This window comes from Stegodyphus dumicola, chromosome 10, assembly GCF_044657685.1.
Source record: "Stegodyphus dumicola isolate Sdum_Otavi_A_Nest chromosome 10, ASM4465768v1".
NCBI classification, from domain to species: Eukaryota; Metazoa; Arthropoda; class Arachnida; order Araneae; family Eresidae; genus Stegodyphus; species Stegodyphus dumicola.
The window spans coordinates 135,833,278-135,853,634 of NC_140777.1; the positions used below are offsets into that span (position 1 = coordinate 135,833,278).

The following is a 20,357-nucleotide window of genomic DNA, read 5'->3' on the forward strand; positions in this document are numbered from 1 at the left end:
TTGACAGCGGAACTTAACATAGAAATTTTAGCAGCAAATTCAAATAGCCACAGTTTCTTTGACATCTAAAATAGATGAACGTTAACCACGTGTTTGTAATTTAAAAACATCATTTCCATACATATCTTACGTAATATCGCTAAAAATATATAAAATTCTCATATTATTTGTCTATTCTACATTTTATTTAATATTTAGTTTTAGTTTACAATTAATCTTTAGATATCACAAATGACTATAGGACCAATTAAAGTGACCCTATTCAGACCACTCTAGAACCCGTTCTACTTATTGAATTTCGATAAAATGTGGTATGTATGTTATATGGACCATGCGGAAATGATTTCTGTAATAAAATATCATTCAAATTTTGACCACCAGGGGGAATTGGGGCGCCTAAAGAAGGACAAAAGAAATCTGACAGATTCATTAAAATTTATTTAATTAGCGAATGTGCTCCATTGACATTAATCACGTGTTGAAAGCGCTTTATAACGTGTTCAATGGTAGTGTGACGTAATTCTCGAGAGATTTCAGCAAGATGGCGTGTAATGCTGACTTTCAACTTTGTTAAAATTCTAATTCCTCTCCCATAAACATGGTCTTTTAGGAATCCTCACAATCACAGCGATCTAAGTCGGGTGAAAAAGGAGGCCAGGCTTACGGGAAAGCTCTGGATATTACACGATTCTCGCCAAAGTTATCGTGGAGCAGTTCCTTGCCTAGGTACCCAATGTGAGGAGTTGCTCCATCTTGCATGAACACAGCGGTCTGCAATTGCTGTCGAAGGAGTTCACTTTACCGTGCACTTGTGACAGGGCACGTTTTAGGACCTTGAAGAGTGAGAGTTTCAGACAAAAACGGTCCGAGGATAAAAGCAGTAGTAAATATACACCATACAGTCACATAATCAGAATGCAATGGTTGTTGGTGAAGGACATTAGGAGCTGAAGCACACCGTACGCGGCAATTTCTAACCGTAGAATTTTCCAAGGCCAAGCGCCATCATCCATTCTCACAAAAAAATTGGCAAGCAAATTCAGAGCGTGTTTAGTGGTCTTGAGGATGTAGCATTTGGCCAAGTGGATCTTATACGGATACCATTTTAAAATGGATCACAGAATTTTTCGTACTGCTGATCAACGAATTGCCAACTCATGTGACACCGATTGAGCACTTACTGAACATTAAGGTCCCAATCACATTATGTTTCGGCTACGAGGGACTTGACGTCGAAAGGAACAATTCTCAGACCCCGCACAATTCCAGGAAACACACGTAGATAGGTTACCATTCTCACTAACTACAAATACTTGAACGCCAAACAGTAATCGATTATCGCTCAAATCGGGATCACGTCATCGTTCAGAAGCAGAACTTTCGTCTGATTGGTTGTCTCTACTCGGGACCCGAGACATTTTCGGTGAGGTTTGAAAAACTCCTGCGTAGCCGCAACATTGCTTCCGTAGCTAGGCGGGGCTCTTTTTTCTAGGAATCTTCTGGTTTAAACCAGTGCTACCAGAATCTCGTTTCTCAGAAAAGTCCCGTTTGGCAGGGACTGTAGGTATGTGTGATGACCTCTTGATGGGAATTGGTGTCTCTGTCTCTTCCAACCATAGCAGTAGCGACTTCTTCGACAGTTTCATTCGCAACCTGTTTTCGCCCTCTTCCGGGCAGCACACCCAAGTCTCTAGTCTCTTCAAATTTCATAATCATGTTCAAACCGTTCTTCAACATGGGCCCTTTTCGCAATCCCTTTAAACGAAGATATTCACGCAATGCAGCTAAACTATTGCTGCCGTTCTGATAGAACAGTTTTACCAGTAAAGCTCGATCTTTCTTCTGTAAGGGAATGATTAACGATGACAAAGGCACTCAGAATCCTTTCGTGCCTCTGGCTGGAAGTCTCTTTATAGGTTTGACTAATTTGCATAAGGACATTCTGAAAATTGCCATCTGTTGGTCAAAATTTGAAGTATTATTTATTGCAGAAATCTTTTCTCCATAGTTCATGTAACGTTTATAGCAGGGGTTCTCAACCGGTGGTACGCAAGAGAAAAATAAGTGGTACGCAAAAGAAGCAAAGTATTTTTAACTGTTAAATTCAAAAATTAAAACCCCAACATAATGATTGAGGTTTTTCTTTAACACTCGTAAATTTATTTGATTTGAGCTTTGCTCAAGAGTGGTGGTGGTAGTAGTACTTTGTAGTGGTGGTACTAAAGGTTTTCAATTTTTGTTTAGATGGTACGCGTTAGTCAAAAGTTTGATACCCGCTGGTATATAGCAAGCTTCATCAATATCCTTCTAGGCAGAATCGGTTCTACAGGGGTCTGAATAGGGTCAGTTTAATTATTACTATAGGGACAAAGCAAAATGAAAAGAATGTCTCTGTTTCGTCTTACGTGTCTTTCAAATACCACTATTTCTAATTATCCAATTCAGTCTGATTTTATACTATACTTTCACAGTCATTCAGTGAATTTCAACCTCCTAATATTAGTATATTCATTGATCTAAAGGAAGTCCAAACTAATATTTAATATAAAAAAGCATATTTATGAAACGCCATCTTAATTGATACTTTATACTTACTAGGAATAATATTCACTTTCTTTTCAACTAAGACGCCATACTTTGCCATCAAACGAATTGTGATTTCTTCACCAGGCGGTACATCAAATACTGAAAGTGTGAAATATCCCATTCTTGCAGCATCGAAAACTTTTGGAGATGTTAAAATGAAGCCCCTAAGTAATACACAGTAATATGGTTCAAAATGAAAGCAAATAATTAACTGATTAACTTTTAGATATTCGTTAAACTGTTTTGCAAACTGACATGCACTAGCAATTTTCAATAAAAAATATTAAAACTTCGGTCCACAGATAACTTTCTGTTGGCTTGGGCATAGAAATATCAGGAACGAGTGAAAAATGTCGTTTAGATAAACTCACTGTAACTTTTAATTCACTGTGATTAACGTTTACTTAACTGATTAGCGCAATAAAAATGCATACTAGACGGCTTTATAAAAAAGGCTAAATAGGTGTGGTTAATTATGGCAAATTATTGAAGCGTCATGATCTTGCATTATTCATGGCACACTCGATTTCTTGATGGATAAGGTATTTTGTTTGTTTAACAGGATTATGACTTACTCTTTATGTCCGTATTATCCGTTTATTATCCGTTCTCATGTTTGTTCTTCAGAATTTTGTTTTTCATTCATGATTTCAATTATCGGAAATTGGTTGCTGCGAACAGATTTTTCTCCCAAAGAGATTGATGAAACCTTTTAAAAATTTTTACCTTCCTTTCAAAACGATTTTCTTTGCTACTTTGCTTTTATGTCTTCCTCGCTACTTCTGTAGAAACTTCTAGTTTTCTACTTTTACTACTTCTACTTTTCCTCGCTCGCTACTTCTTCATTTCGCACGAAAATAGTTTTCTCTCACATTTCGTCACATTTTTGAGCGGGAAAGTTTTGGTTTACAATTAATTTGATTGGACAAAAGGTCATTAAAACTTTACGTAAGATAGGAAAATCTGAAACCTGTGAGAAAAGATGAATTTAGAGGCAGATGATCAAATTTAGAATATTAATTTTGAGATCGCCAACTATTTGTTTGAAACAGCTATCATATTTTGTTATATCTTACATATATATATTATTAGAATACTTTTAAAATTAATGCAAAAATAACTGATGTTTTGAAAGTCATGCTTAAAAACATATTTTAAAAATTAATTAAACAAAAGCTAGTACCACAATAAATAATAAAAGTAACCAAAATAAAATTGCCATTTTTTTATTCCATCTTTCTGTCAATTATAAAATCGTTCAACTCTCCAGATGTTCAACTTTAAGATCATTTTCTCTCCATGAGGGATGAGTCCGACGGTCTCCAGGATGTTCTGCTCGCCAGATATTTTGAGAGTTCCAATGCCAACACAGACACTATACATTTAGAAATATCCATGTCTTCTCCGGAATTCAAACCCAGGAACTTCGGTACGGTAGTCATTATCCCGGTTGGGTCGCTATGTTTTTCAGCCGTAAGGTTTTCATAGCTTTTATTTACTTAATTTTTACAATACATTTTGAAGTATGACTTTCAAAACTTCAGTAATTTTTGTATTAATTTTTAGAAGTATACTAACTAGACTATATAGCCATTTCTCGTGCGGGACAAAAAGGAAGATAAAACTAGTTTCATAGGAAACGGAAAGTCCATAGAGGTAAGAAGGAAAGCATATACTAAATGAATTTGATATGGACACGACATGATTTCGTTTACGGTCTATTAAATTATACCCATTTTTTGCAGTATTTCATTTAAACTTATTTCCTCGAATTATTCTAGCTTAATTAAGCGATTTTTGAAGAAACAAAAATTGCAAATTTTGAAATTAAATATTTCGATCAACTTTTCTCTTACAGGAGTTAAAATTCGTACAATTTTATTTTTTCATGAGGAGTATAAAACTTTCCAAAATATAAATATATGCACCTTTAAAATCGCATTAAAAGTTAGATTTTTGACATTTCTCGAAAATTAATTCTTTTAAACATTTGACATTACTAAAACATGAATATTTTCGTTTTTTAAGGCGAGTAAGAAACTGGGTGTTTATCTGTTACCGCTAAAGTGCGAAATCCGCTATTCTGAAGATTAATTAGAGTGATCCATTAAAGCCCGAAAAATTGTTTCATTTCACAAATTAATCAGGTAATATACAAATTACATACTAGGCATTCGTTAAAGTGAAATCTTTGCTGGAATAACAGCAACGTTTCTGTACACTTAAAACAGCCGCCACTTACACCTTTAAACTTCTGACCGGTTTCAGAAAATTTTACTACAAATCTAAGTGTACCTGAGATAGGTGTGTTTGTCCCAAAACCCAACTGCTACATAATTCAAACTGTCACCAATCTTCAGACTGGATGAATATGTGAGCATAATTTTATCATACGTTTTGTAAATTCATTTCCTTAATTGTAAAAATATTTTAAAGCGTTTTTACCTCAGAAGGGCTATTAATTTTGTTTTGGCATTTTGCGTCGATTAACTTTCTGTGTTGATTCACTTTTCATACTGTTGCCACCAAATATTACAGCCCTGTATAATATTTAAAGAAATTAAATAATGAAGAATCTGCATAAATGTATGTATGTTTCTCGCAATGTGATAAAACAACGGTACCTAGAGCCATCAAATTTTGAATGGGCATCTGGAAGCCCTAATTTGGAATTTGTTTTACCATCTATTTCCAATTTTGTAAAGCATTAATGAGTTTTTGATTAAGAAACTCAACAATTTCAAAGCGAGAGATGGCAACACTGCACGAAAAAGAGCATTTTTATCTCCAGCGCGCGAGACTGTGCATCGGAAATTCTAAAAATATGCTTTTTCAGAACAAAACAGACATGAAACAGACAAAACATCAACAAAACGATCTTTTGGGCGTAATCACACAAAACGTTTGGGCGTAATATAACATCTGAAAGCTTTAAGATTTTTTTTATACTTTGTATTTCAGTTTTCTAATTTATTGATGATTGATTCTATGAAATAATTTGTTGCTTGTTTGATTGTATTGACGTGATTTTTTAGATCTTGGAGAATAATTCAGAAATATTATGTTAATTTAAGCATGCAGAATCTTTGCTACTGTTCCACCAAAGATCTTATGTTCAGTTTAACGAGCGGCTAGTAGGTAATGTGCCCATGAGCGAGTACCTAGTAGCTAATGCGCAAAATAAAAGAAGAGGGAAAGGAAACGGGAGAAACATACTTTTGGCAACTTTAACGATACGGAAGCCGTTAATGTGCGCATTGCCTAGGAAAATTGCGAGGAAATCTGAATTCCGCTCTTTATCGGAACAAATCAATTAACCTGCAGATTAGCTAGGTAAAATGAACAGCAATGACATCGCACTATAGCGATAACATATATAACTTTGGTACTTCCGATTGCAGTATTAAAGGGTACACAGATGGATGTTACTGTAGTCCCATATTCACAATTTCAGCATTATGGGGCTAATCGTTTTCGAGTTATGCGAGATACATACATATGTAAGTACGTACGCACAGAGGGATCCAAGGAAAGGACCATTCATTGCCAAGCTGCATCTTGTGCTGCCATTAATGATTAAACGATATTCTATGATCCAACCTCGGCGGCTGTGCCGGCGGGTCGCCAATCCACCAAACATTCCGCAAGGACTTCTCATGTTCATAGCCACAATACATCACAATGAGGACTGCGCGGGGAGCCGCCTCCCCCGGCACAACTTGTAAATCTACATGAGAACGCATGAACTACATGAACAAGCTTTTAACTCATTATCACAGCTGATAATAGAGCATTTTATTTCACTTCTAGAATTTCGACTTTGAATTTATTACGTAAGCGATGATTTAAAGTAATGACTAAAAATTTTCCATGTTAAAAGTTATGTGAAATTATAGTATTAACATTTTACAGATTTTTTGAGCGCGAAAGGTACTTCATTATAGATGCTTAGCAATGAAGAATATAATCTGTAAGCATGACACATGTTGTGTGGCGAATTTTAATTATATTAATATCTGCTTTAAGTATAAGTTTTTCAAGTATTTTTTTATTTGTACTCATGTATATTTTAATCTGGTAAAAAGAGTATTCTTAAATTGTTAAAGCCTTATTTAACTGGTTGTTCTTGAAACTGCAGAAAGTGTAACAAAGACAGGAAACGTTGCGAGGAGACACCTGGTTTATGGCCTTTTACTAACAGTGGAAGCAGTTAGGTTGTTGTGTTGTCGCTTTTCTTCGTTGGGGCTTTTACTAAATTGGGTCAAAGGTCAAAAATCGGCTTTCTCATGTTCGCTTGCTTTCGCTTTGTTATAATTGCAATGTTTTCTTTCAGTAAGCTTACGTAATTGGATTCTTATCGCTTAGTTTCTGCTTGTTAGCTGCGGGGCCCACCTTACTTCCCACTTCAGAGTACAGATGGTCAGGACTGCATTGTCTGTATTGCCTTGTTTTTGATTCGTTGCGGGGTGTATTTTTTTCAGTTAAAGATAAAGTAAAATTCTGGGATTGGTGAGATTTAATTTTGTGATTTTTTTTTGTAAGCCTATGAAATTTTCGGGGACGGAGAGACCGAGTTTACCTTAGAGCTTGCACAATGTACGAAGTTATTCGGACTCTGATTTTTGAGCTAAAAGAAAAAGGAAGAGTAAATGGGAGTGGGGGCTTGACCTCTTGCGGGTCTTGTTCTCGCGAGCGACATGAACCAGCGTGCTGCGGCTAAGGAATTCCGGCTTTGAGTATATGAGAATTTGGATTGAAAAAGGCGCTAGAGCTCATCACAAAAATTTATAGCATCGTCGTTTCTCCATTATAATTTTCCTAGAATTGTAAATAGATATTCTCGAGGTGATGCAGATACCAGATGGTTTTCTTATTTATCCTGCCCAGCACGATTTGGGTTTTGTGGATTTCTTCGAAGGTCAACGAAATAAGCTGGACGATCTGTTGAACTATTAAAACTCCGCATTAATCAGTCGATGATGGCATTCCCGAGCCATTGGAGTAGGATGTATGAACTTCAGACTGTGAATGATGATCTTTTTTATATCTTGTCTTTTCTATTTACAAATATACCCGAATTAAGTAATGTTAAATTATGTTAATATACAGGAACCAAGTAGTAATCATTTCTAATATATTGTAAACTGAGAGGTGATTATAGAAGTTTGAGTTAATTACCTGTTATTTAAGGTCTGTAAATGGAGGTTTATAGGTTTGTTTACCAGCTTAATTAATGAGCTATTGAATTTCAAAATGTAACTTACAAATTAATATGAGTATGTTAATTTTGTAATGAGATATGCATTAGTTTTCATTTTAGGTTTATTAATTATTGTAAGCTGTGATTTTGTGTGATATTATATGTTACTTTTCATAGTTAAATATGTGGTAGGATTACTGATCAGTTATCCAATATTTAGTAATATAGTAATATTCTAGAAATCAACAAATGTGTTTGTCTTATAATTTTATTGCATTTATTTATCTTGTGTGTATTTTTGCGGTGGTCTGTCAAGTTACTCCATTTGTTTGAGCCGGAAGCCTTTTTTAAGAAACATGGAGCTTTACTTAATTTGGAATTATTGTTATAGTTTTTCCTTTTTATACGGGTTCTCACAGCGCTTTATTGTATTACCACTATACGATTGTTCTTATGATCTTATGAGGAATTTGATTTTTATTTAGTTTGTCCGGCACCAAGGTAGTTAAGGAAAAATTAAAAGCCAGTATAAAAGATGAAAGTTTAAAACCCTCTAATTTTCTAATATTCAGCACACAGATTTAATTTTCCTGCCGTCTCGATGAAATGACTTTGATGTTGTTGATATGTAGATGCACCAAGAAGAAGTTTTAGTTAGAGCCGATTTAACATTTCTTTATTTTTTGAGAAATGCATTTTAATATGGAATACAGAGTGTAAAAGGTTCAAACTGCGTTGCAATTCTTAATCAAAGTTACCGAGAGCACAGAAGCAGAAATACGTCGAGAAAGCTTGGTTAAGGATGATTAAGTTTTGATTAAAATTTATCGATTCGTTAAATATTAAGTTTCGATTCCAAATTTTAAAACTATTATTGGCTGAAGCGTTATGTAAGTGCCAGCGTCATTAACGTTATGCGAGAACCATATGACACAAGACTGTGTTTGTAGCGACACAATTTAGATGTTATGATTATAATACATTTACTTAAGATTAAGGGATTATTACAAATTAATGTTAATATTTTATATTACTCTTACACATCTCTCCTATCAAAGTGAAAAGAGACTTCGAACTAGCGAAAGAAAACCTTCAGAAAAAAATTAAAGAGCAAAATATTGTTATAAGGAAACTATAAATAATGCATTCAGAATTCGAAATTCAGTAATATTCTTAGATATGGGTGTAACTCAAACAAGATTTCTAAATCAGATAATAAGAAGCTGAAGAAACTCAAAAAAGCGTATAATTTTGATTTCGTAACTATAGTTGAATTACTACGACTTATTCTGACATTCACGATTGCAGAGAAAATATGCTAAAGGGTTTGAAAAAAAGACTGCGTAAGGCAGTGTGCCTTGTTACAAATTTTGAGAAAGCTACTGATAATTGCTCAGCTTAATTCAATATTTTTAATTTCTCGAGAAATATTTTTCTTAGGATTTCTCCAGAAATATTTGAGTAGCAAAATATGCAAGTAGAAAGGAAAACAGAACTGGACAAAAAGCAACTCATTATATGCTTTATATAATTTGTAAGTAAAAAACGTTTTTTTACAGAATTAAAATTTCAAAGTAGCTGCATTTCATTAGACGAAAACACTTATAAGATATTAACTGAAATACAAACCTGATTCAGTAGAAATAGATTAGTATAGTTAAATTCATTCAAATAAATGAGCTAAATCTCAAAATAGAATATATTAGAGACAAAACAGAAAACCTCTTACTAAGTTTTCAGTTTAAAACAGATAACTGCATTCCGAAAACTTCAATCTAACACCTCAAAGAGTTTTTTAAACATTTAAAAAAAGTGTTCTAAAAATTAAAAATCTGATGTGAACAACCACATGACTTTTCCTTGTACTTTTTAATGTACTTTTTCCTTGTACGGAATATTAAATTATACGCACATTTTTCTGCATTTCTTTTAAACTCATTGCTTCGAATTTCATTAGAGATATATTTCTCATTCAGTTAATTCTGCTCTCAGTTCACGGCAAGGCAAAAATACATAAAAGTTCAAAATAACTCCATTAAAAATTGAAAAGTAGAAAAAATAAAACTCCATATACAGTTAGAACAATCAAAAAAATAATTTTTACAATTAAAAGTAGCGTTTCTACGCAAAAACAAGCAATTCGGCCAATGGGCAACAAGGCAAATTTAAAGGTGCACAAAAAGGAAAGTTTAATTTTGATCTCACTTGGCAAAAAGCACTGAAATTTCAGAAACTGAATTCACTATTCTGCTAAGTTTCAAATGTAAACAAATATGGCTGCTATGACAAACAAAATTAGGCTTAGCTGCACTTAAAGAACTTTTAAATTGCTGATAATCCTACAACTATTGCATGCAGATTAACCAAAGGCATAAAAACCTTAACCAAAGGCATTAAACCTTAACCGGAAGATAAGAACAACATAAGTCAACCATTTTTAAAGCAAAAAAATGCGCAATTTCCTAACATATAAGGATAAAAATAAATGAGCTCACTCAGACGAGTAACAGAGTCGGCATATATATATATATACTATATATACCTTTGGTGCGGCCAATTACAACTAAAACGGGGCGTGCACAACTACTACATATTATAGCAGTCTTATATTTCAGCGTTCTGAGGCTACTCCTTTTTGAGTTATGCGAGATACATACATACATACGTACACTACGTGCGTACAGACATCATGAAAAAAATCTCTTCTGAATTTGTTTTAAATCAGTTTTATAACTCGTTTGGGAAAAACGAGTCCTTTATTCTCTCCTTACGTGCAGATATCACATCAAAACGTCGTAAAATTGCATTCAATAGCTGTCAAAATGGATATTTTTGTTGAAATATGATACCCGGAATTTTTTGTGATTACAATATTTTTTTTACATCGTACAAGGAAGTAAAAAATCATAAACTTTAAAAGGAATTGCAACTTGATCTGAGCATCCAAATTTCCGTTAACATTTGAAACGATTTTAAGCCTTGTCGTTACAATATGCAGATTAGTTTAAGAATTAATCACTTAGAAATTACAGATTTAAATTATAAAAATTTTACGTTTGAAATGATCTTTTCGAAATGGCAAAGCAAAATGACAGAAAGCGAAATGTGCTATGATATTTCTCCATCGAAAATTAACCAACGTACAGAGGTCTGAATTTTTTTAAATAAAAAACGTTATTTCAATGCATAGCCGTTATTATTATCCATCTCTCTGGATGACAAAAGGTCCCCAAAAATATTCCCGATAAATTAGGGCTTAAATTTAGCTGGAGCCTGGCTATGGTACTTCTCAGTATAGGAGTGATATTATAATTCTAATCGAATCCCCAAATAAGATGAGCTCCATTTTATTTCATTATTTAATTATTTATCATTAATTTAATTAAATTGTTTTTTATCTATCTCTCTATGTATCATTTAATTTCAATTAATTATTACTTATATTTTCTGTGTTTATTTGTATTCATCTTACTCTAAAACTTTCCAATGGGCTCTGGTATATCTAATTTCAACTATTCAGCCGTAACTTAGCATTTTATATTTTTCCAATATGCACAGTCCAGAACTAAACGCATTAAAAACTGCGGAGAACTTTCCTTCGAGGTATTTTAATTGCAAAGTAAAAATGTAGAACATTTATGGCTATTTTACATTACAAAAGGCGATGACCAAAAATGCGTGTTTCGTGGATGCACTTAGCTGAACAATGTTTATTAATGTTTAACAATGTTAACATTTTAATCTAAGTTAAATTCATTTATACTCATTATAAATACTAAAAAGAGATATTTACTTTACCATATAGTTATTGTTAGCATTATGTGCTATTAAACACTGAAATGTAAGTGAAGTGTCTAGAGTGATCGGTACTTCATAAAAGTGTTGACATATAATACATAGTATATCATATTGTATGGGACGAAAAGAATAGTATAGTACAAGACCTGTAATTGATTTATTAAGCCTAAAACAAATTAATTCTAAAGCTAAAACTGTTAACGTTTTATCTGGCTTACGAAATCTCTTCTAGAAGCACTGTTAATCAAATTGGCACCGTTCATGCACGAAAAGTGTGCTATGTTTGGGAATACGCCAAAGCATCAACGTGTATCGTCCTTCAAAGACATTTTCGCACGACATTTGCTGAAGAACCATTGCATCGTCACGACATCGAATGGTAGATGAAGCAGTTTCAGGGCAGGGGTTGCTGTGTAAGGAATCTAGACCCAGGATGAACAGAAGCTAAAACCGATATGCTTGAAAAAATTCGTGAAACATTTTTACGAAGTCTCACAAAATCAACGCATCGTGTGAGTTCTGAATTCAGTGTGGCTCATGTAAAGGTGCGCTTTTTGAGTGTTACAAAAATGTCTACATTTCCAGCCATATACCTTCCAGATCGTGCAGGCCTTAAAACCTTCGACGAACTCCTGCATAAAGCTTTTTCTGAGAATTTCACGGTAAGCTGAAGGTAGATGGTTTCTCGAACAGACTTGTGTTTACGGATGAAGCCCCGTTTCTAGAAAAATTAATCGCCGCAATTTAACGATTAATAATTAATAATTTAATAATCTGGGCGTACGGAAATCTACATAGTGCAATGGAACATGAGCGTGATCCTCCAGAGGTGAACATTTACTGCATCATTTCTAACAGTTGTGTTTGGGGTCCTATCGTGTAAAAATCGATTGACGAGTGCATTTACCAAGATATACTATCAAAGTGTTCTCTTAGCTGGAGAAAGCGATTCCCAGCTTCATTTTGCAGTAAAACGGTCATTGGCATAAAATCACACGCTAATACCTAAGAGCTAATCTACCTCATATCTGGACTGGACGCACTCGGTCAAACGATATGCCACTGCTTTTTTGGCCATCGACATCCCCATATCTAACAGTTTGTGATTTTGTTTCCTGTAGAGTTTTGCTAAAGGCAAAGTGTTCGCGCCGCCATTTGCATAGGCAAATACAGCAACTGAAGCAGGGGATAACTGAAGTGCTCGAATCGTTAACGAAGGATACTTGGTCAAGAGTGTGTCAGGAACTGAAATACCGTATAGACCAGGGTTTCTTAATCTTTTTTCAGTCGTGACCCTCAGGACTCCATAACATTTACAAAAGTTTTGTGGTACCCCCCATATATATAATCCGACACACGCGTGAGTGAAACTGTCAATTTTTTCACTTGTACTGTAATATAGTACCGCAGTTTTAGGTCATTAACTTTAATTTCTAAGTTTAAGACATAGAATAATGTGAAATGTGAAAATTTTAAATGAGTAATAGACGAAATGACGGCCTCACGTGCAAAGCAGAAAATGAACGTTTATATTATAAAAAGAATGCGTCGAAAAGTTTTCGTTTTTTCTTTGTCTGTATTATCTTATATTTATGTATTTTCAGATGCATTGTGTAAAAATGTTTGGTAATTGTAAAATTATTATAATAAGTCAAAGAAATATCAAACTGCTAAAATTTTTGGCAACTCCCTGATGCAGGTCCTGCGACCCACAATTTAAGAAACCCTGGAATAGACAATTGCCGTGTCATCGGAGGGGTACGCAACATAGAACATCTATAGAAACTTTGATAACTATAATTTCACTGTGCATTTTATTTACCATAAAATAATAAAAAAGAACTCACAGGTATTCTTTCTGTTTGTCCCATTCAATACGAAACATCCTATTTTAAGCGAATTGATTTTAAACTGATATAAAGATTTTCGATTATTGGCAGAGTTTTTATAATCCTTTCGAGATCGAACTGACAACAGCTCACTATACATTCAACAATGAAAAGGACTACTAGAATAATCATTAATATACTGCCTCTATCGTCAAGCTTTGATTACGCTATTTCAAAGTCGATTCTGACAAATTTAATATTCTGTTTTAACACACCGGTAATTAAAAATGCCTTTCAGTCTTCTTTTTACTATTATCGTTGTTATCATCATTATTACTAGAACTTTGTTGAGTAGAATCTCTTTCAAATAACAGGAAACACCCAAACATTTGCTTATTATATTTAAGTTTTTAAAACAATGAACCATGTATTTGTCAGGGAAAAAATATCACCGGCGGTCATTTTTTTATCTTTCGCCATTGATCGAGCAGCTGATGGACTATATTAATGAAGAATGATTTATCGTGGAACAGGATGAAATTATTAACTCATTTCCATACGTCAAATGTTCGGAAGATTGAACCATACAAAGCAAATTGAATAAATGACACTCTGGAAAGACTATATCCGGATTATATGCACAAAAGCATCTAAGCCAAGAGTCGTGAATATTTTCTACCCCACTACTGCAGCTTACAGTCTAGCATTTTGTGGAACAATTTTACGGGAGATATTCGTGATCGATTTCTTGTTTTAATCATATAACTGTTGGTTTTAGAAACCAACATTAATAGCTGATTAAGCATATTCTTTGTTTACTGCTAAATGAATAATACCCAAACATTTTTCGAGTGGTTTTTGCGCTTCTGATTCAGTTGTGTTTTCATCACCGACATCTACTTAACCCTTTTTAGTACCATTAGGAATTTCTGGGAAGAGGTTGGTTTGGTTTGCTTTATTTAAATTACGGCAAGCACTCGAGGGCTATCTGCCTAAGCAAAAAGATGCCTTCTTTGAGGTCTTTCTGAGGGAAACTAGCTCGTATACACGTTATACATCGGGAAAAGCACAAAAACACCCATGCAGCAAGCCCATTCGCGGGATTCGAACCTCGTACCGAGCTAGCAGTGTTCAGCGACTTTACCACTCGGTTGCTGGTGGGGCCTTCCGAATCAAATACTGTTATTTTTGGTTGTCTATTAAAGCGATTAAAATATTTCACGACACCTGAATTCGGCTTCTCCAGTGTCAATTCATTTAGCACACGTTTTCATACTTTCTAAATTCTTCCCATAATTCTTCTCATTGCAAATAAACAACGGAAAGCAGATTGTCAAGACAGTCCAGCTTGTTTAATAAGGTCAGCTTAGACAAGACATAAAATTTAGTCCAGCAATGCTAGCAGTTCCTCTGTGCAATCTTCTGTGGGGCGCTATTAAGCTCGCATTCAGTAAAATAAAAATGACCAACTTTAAACCATCAAAACCAAACCTTCATATTAGCTTCATATTATTTTTTTAATCAACTAATATCAAAGTATGTTTATTATTTGTTGATTCACTTCAAAACAGAGAAGAGAAACATAAGCCAAAGTGAAACATAAAATTAGCAAAGCAACAAACTCGCTTTTAGCATAGATTTAGACAAGGACTCAATCGATTTTGTGGCAAATAGGTACAGACCGACATTCATGAAGAGAGATCTGTACCTATTTGCATTTATACCTATTTCCATTTTATATGTACTTGTTAAAAATAATATTGTAAAGCAGTTAAAAATGACATTTTTAACTGCTTCCAGTCAATGTGTAAATGAATTATAAATTTACTTTTATTATCTCGGTAAAAGTATTGTAAATATGAATTCAGATAATGTTTAAATGTGCACATAACTGTCATGATTTTATGTTTATAGGAAAATTCAGTTTCGAACTACCAAACTGAATAAATACTGTTGCTTCCTCCTGCAACAATTCTGTTAATTTAATTTTAAACCGAGCATTTTCTTGAAAAAACAAATTTCTGGTTTATCAATTCAAAACGAAGGTATATTAATATATTTTGTGCGGTTAAGGTTTTGCTCAATCCATTTTATCATTTATCTTTGAAACTTCGGCTTTACATTTCATACCCCGAACCTACCAAGTGTACCAAATTTCTGGTTGCAACACGATGTGGAATTTGTGCACTTAACAAGTTTACGAAATTCTTAACTGAAGAAAGGTGCATCTAATCTCGTTGCCAATATCCGAAAACATTATTTCAGGCATACCAAATTATGTAAAAGAAATAAGTAACTAAATTATAGTGACAACTAATTAGCATAAAAGGTTACACAAATGAGTCAATAATAAATAAATACTAATATGCAAATTAATTAAATAATCGCTAATACACTTTCAAAATTGATGACCTAAATCTATCAATGCTTTTATACATGATTATTCAGTTCGATTACAAGCTTTAATGATAACTACAATAATATTACGATTTGCACTATGTTAATAGTATGATTATAAAATGAATTTTATGATTATGATACGAATTATGTTAATTATCGTAGATATTTTATTTCTTTCTATTATTATCTGTTTTCTGAAGTAAGAAGCTAAAGAAAGGAAAAACAATCTTTCTGAAATTTGAGGTATTTAATGCCTTATGTTATCAGCAAAAATAAAATCAAATATTGTTTGAAAATTTAGGAACAAAATTTGTTTCTGCTTATTGGAAAGGAACGCAACATTTTGAAATTCCAACTTACCTCTTGGCGTTTCCAACATTAATAACATATAGGAAGCAAATTGCGAGAACACTCAAAACTCTCATCGCAGTGACAGTTAATTTAACATTTTTATAAAATAATTTAGTAGCGATAATAATAATGATAATTCAGTTACTTAAACTTTTTTAGGCTGCAATTATTAATTTTCTGAAAAGTCTGGGAAAAATTTATTTAGGGCTAGTTTTTCTTCATTTAACTAGTGGCAGATATTAAGAAGCGATTCCTAAACTAGTGGACCGCTCAGGTAAAAAAAAGCGTTTGTTAGATCGTATTTCCAACCCGGACACTAGCCCACTGCTCACTATGAGCAAGAGTAGAGAGGAATCATTAAAACTGGCCTATCAGATGTTAGCTCCGAAGAAAGGGGAGGTCTTGCTATTTGAAGTATGAGAAGTATTTTTAGTAGAGGAGATGAAGTTATTTGAGTTCTGTTTTCACATGAAGGTATAATTATCTTTTTTAGACATTTCAATAAATAAAGTAACTTAATTATTACAAAAATCAAAGTTCGAAATATAAAACAAAATAAGGAGTTTATTTTTTAAGTTTAAATTGTGCAAATGCTTTGTATAATAAATTTTACCTCAATAGAAATCGTACTTACAGAAGTGATTCAAAATTCACATATTCTATTTGTACAAACAAAATGGCAAATTTATTCAAATAACAACAAAATTAAAAAAATCTGTTTTTTTTTTCAGTATTTAAAATATATTTTTTAATGAACTAAAAAGAAATGCAAGAAACTAATGCATATAATTTAATATTCCGTACAAGGAAGTCGTGGTGTACATATCAGATTTTTTTTAAATGCTTTTCTATAAATTTTTGAGAATGCCCTGGTCAGACTATTAAAATTTGTTTATTACTAGCTTTAGCAAAAGCTAATAATTACTAGCTTTAACAAAAGCTAGTAAGTCATCAGTAATTTATGCATTAATTATGCTACAAATTTTGTTTAGTCCACGTGAGACTGCATATTTAGTTCTTTTAATTGAAATCTCTCCGTTTTCCATGATTTTATGTTTTTTACATAAAATTACTGATGACTTACTAGCTTTTGTTAAAGCTAGTAATAAACAAATTTTAATAGTCTGACCAGGCATTCCCAAAAATTTATAGAAAAGCATTTAAAAAAAATCTGATGTGTACACCACATGACTTCCTTGTACGGAATGTTAAATTACACGCATTAGTTTCTTGCATTTCTTTTCAACTTATTGGATTTAATTAAATCTACTTCGCCGACAGCGCATAAACCACATAGAATAAAGGCATTCTTTAAAATTCACTCTATTTGTTTAACATAGCGACACTCCGGCACTAGGTTAACTTAACAGTATTATATTTCATTCATATTATAACTCAGAATGCACAAAATGTATATCATTTAAAGAATTATCTAATCGTTGCCACATGCTCTTTTCAAATACTATAATAAAGCTAGAACGATGTAAAAAAGAAATTAAGCAAACAAAACAAAAAAGAAACAGTTTTCACAGACGATTGAGTATTTCTTATTCAATTAATTCAGTTTTCACTTTGCGACAAGACAAAAATACATAAAAGCTCAAAATATCTGTATTAAAAATTACTAATTATTAAAAATTAAATTACTTATTATTAAAAATTAAGTAAATCTTAAACACTTATTTCCTCGAAAAAATTCCAGAAAGGATTAAGCATGATTTAATTCGCAATAATAAATGAAGGCGTTATTTTTGTTGTTGTGAAGCTTAGTCTCTCTAGATTAGCAACAAATCTACAATTCTGCTGTTTCAAATGTAAACAAATATGTCCGCCATGTTATTTAAAAATTAGGCTTAATCGTACTTAAACAGCTCTTAAATTGTTGGTAATTATACAAATATTGCTTGGAGATTTATGTCTGTAGTGTTGCATAAACTAAATACACTTTTATTGTAATGAATTTTTAAAAGAATGATACAGCGGACAGTGGAAAACGGGTGATGGATTGAATGTACAAGTCTCTGATCGGTATGCATAGCAAACATAACACAGAAAACTGATCGGCATTCATAGAACCATAGCAAACCAAAGGGACTATACTATATCACCAATAATATTGGATTTTAAACCAAAAGTATCGCAAGAGACACTATTAATCCCTCTAAATATATATTCATAATTTTTTTATTACATAATATAATTTTTCCAGTAAAATTTATAATGAAGAATGATGCTTAAATGTTTAGTTTCTTTCATCGTTTCGAGTAAAATGTTGTTAGGGTATAATTGTGTGTTTGTAAGCTGGCATGCTTTCTTTTAAGTATCAAATTTTTAATTTATTAGGATTGAACTCCAACTTAAGCCAATCTGAATCTTATTAAAGTTATATTTAAGTGTTCTGAACTGTATTAAAATGTGCTTCCGGATGCTTCCCTTGAAAACAAACGGAGTTATCATCAGCAAAAGCGATTGTTTTACAGTCCAGATAATCTGAGAGTCTAGTGAGAAGATCATCTATAGTTAAATTCCACACTGAGAGTCCCGAAATAAAGCCTTAAGAGCAACCTTTTTCCAAAGTGCGGAAAGTAGAAGCATGATCAATGGAGAGCAATGCAGATTTGTCATGCAGAAAAATTTTAATAAAGGGGAAAATATTACATGAAACACCTCCTTCAAAAGGCAAGTATCCCAGGTCACTAAGCTCGATCAAAAACATTTTTAATATCAAAGAACCCTAGACTAGTGTGTAAATTCCTTTTCTTACCTTCATCCATTTTGTCTTTCAGGTACAGGATGAATCGTCCTATCTCTTATTAGAAGTAAAACCAAACTGCGCTTTGCTTAAGAGTTTTTATTGTGTAAGGAACAGTTAAGAAACAGTTTTTCTATGCATTTTCTTAAATTGGGAAGAAAACTAGTGCATTTGAAATCATCTAAATGCCTTGTGTAAAGACCACTTTTCTTAAACATTAAAACGACATTTGCTCTCTTCCAGCAATGGGGAAGTGAACTAAGCTTCAGACAAATTTTGAAGATTTTAGAAAGCAAATTTTAAAACATTCCATGAATTTGATGCGAAATTTCATTTGAAATGGAATCAAGACCAGAAGATTTATTGGATTTAAGGCTTTCAATAAAATTAATTATTTCTGAACTAGTGAAAGGAGGATCTTGATTAGAAACGTAGTTTGTAGAAGGCTCAGACCGAAGCATACGATGTATTATTCTTGAGTTATAGATTAACAAATGAATCCGAGCGTTCAGACAATTTTAAATTTATACTCCACGCATAAGTTGTACACAAGCAGGCCTTTAGTGGCAGGGTTCAGAGAACAATTACAACACGTTAGAAAAGCCCCGAGGGCAGAATCAATACTACCAGCAGCTTAAATAAAAATCAAGCCTTCTCTTTTTAGTCCATTCACAAAGGTTTCTGCCGTAAAAGGCATTGCCAGTCTCAAGCCTTTAAAATAGAAACATTCTTACAAGCATGCTTCAAATTATGTAAACATTCAGCTGAACCTATTTTTAAACCATGTAACTTCTAGACCCGAAACAAAAAGTAGTTATTATTTTGTTTCATTTAAAAATAAATTTATTAAAGAAAGGGGAAAAATGCTTCAAACCAATATCTTTATATAAATTCTTAGAACAGCTGCAGAACAGAGTAATTATATTCTACTTTGTTTGATATATATAAAAAGTAATTTAAATATTAAGTCTGTTTCTTCAAAATAGGCCCTTCAAGGCTGTTGCCGGCCCTCCCCATTAACCATTATAAAGTGCGTTGTCATCATCGAAAATGACGTATCACTTCCACGTCATCTGAAACTGTAGTTCAAATCAGCATTTATTCATACTATTTTCATGAAACGAAACACGCTTACCGTTAATGAATCTCAGGGAAAATTTCTAAACAACAACAAACTAAGCAACTGCTACAAACTGAGATGTTTTCCTCCTTTTATAAGATTTTAAAATCACGCGCTAGAATTTTCCAGTACTTTCTCGAAATCAAAAAGAGATATTTATTTATTTAATGCACGCGCTCTTGTATTTTCAATTTTCCGGCTTAGCTTTCTTTTAATATTCGTCACGCGCTGCACTGCGCGAGAAATAAAACCATTTAATTTCTAATTGAACTAACATTAGCTTTTTAAATACCAAATTCGTAACACTGCCCCCTTCCCAAG

At 33.0% G+C, this 20,357-nt stretch overlaps 1 protein-coding gene across 1 annotated transcript in view; it reads right to left on the bottom strand.

Annotated features, from left to right (window-relative positions):
* Nucleotides 1–16,459, bottom strand: part of LOC118181321 (alpha-2-macroglobulin-P-like) — a 137,918-nt gene extending 121,459 nt beyond the window's left edge. Inside the window, exons 1-2 of the mRNA XM_085825574.1 lie at nucleotides 16,174–16,459; nucleotides 2,596–2,750 (exon numbers count right to left, since the gene is read on the bottom strand). Coding sequence (XP_085681700.1) covers nucleotides 2,596–2,750; nucleotides 16,174–16,238 — 220 coding nt within the window. The 5' untranslated portion in view covers nucleotides 16,239–16,459. The remainder of the gene's footprint in view (nucleotides 1–2,595; nucleotides 2,751–16,173) is intronic.
* Nucleotides 16,460–20,357: the final 3,898 nt, after the last annotated feature.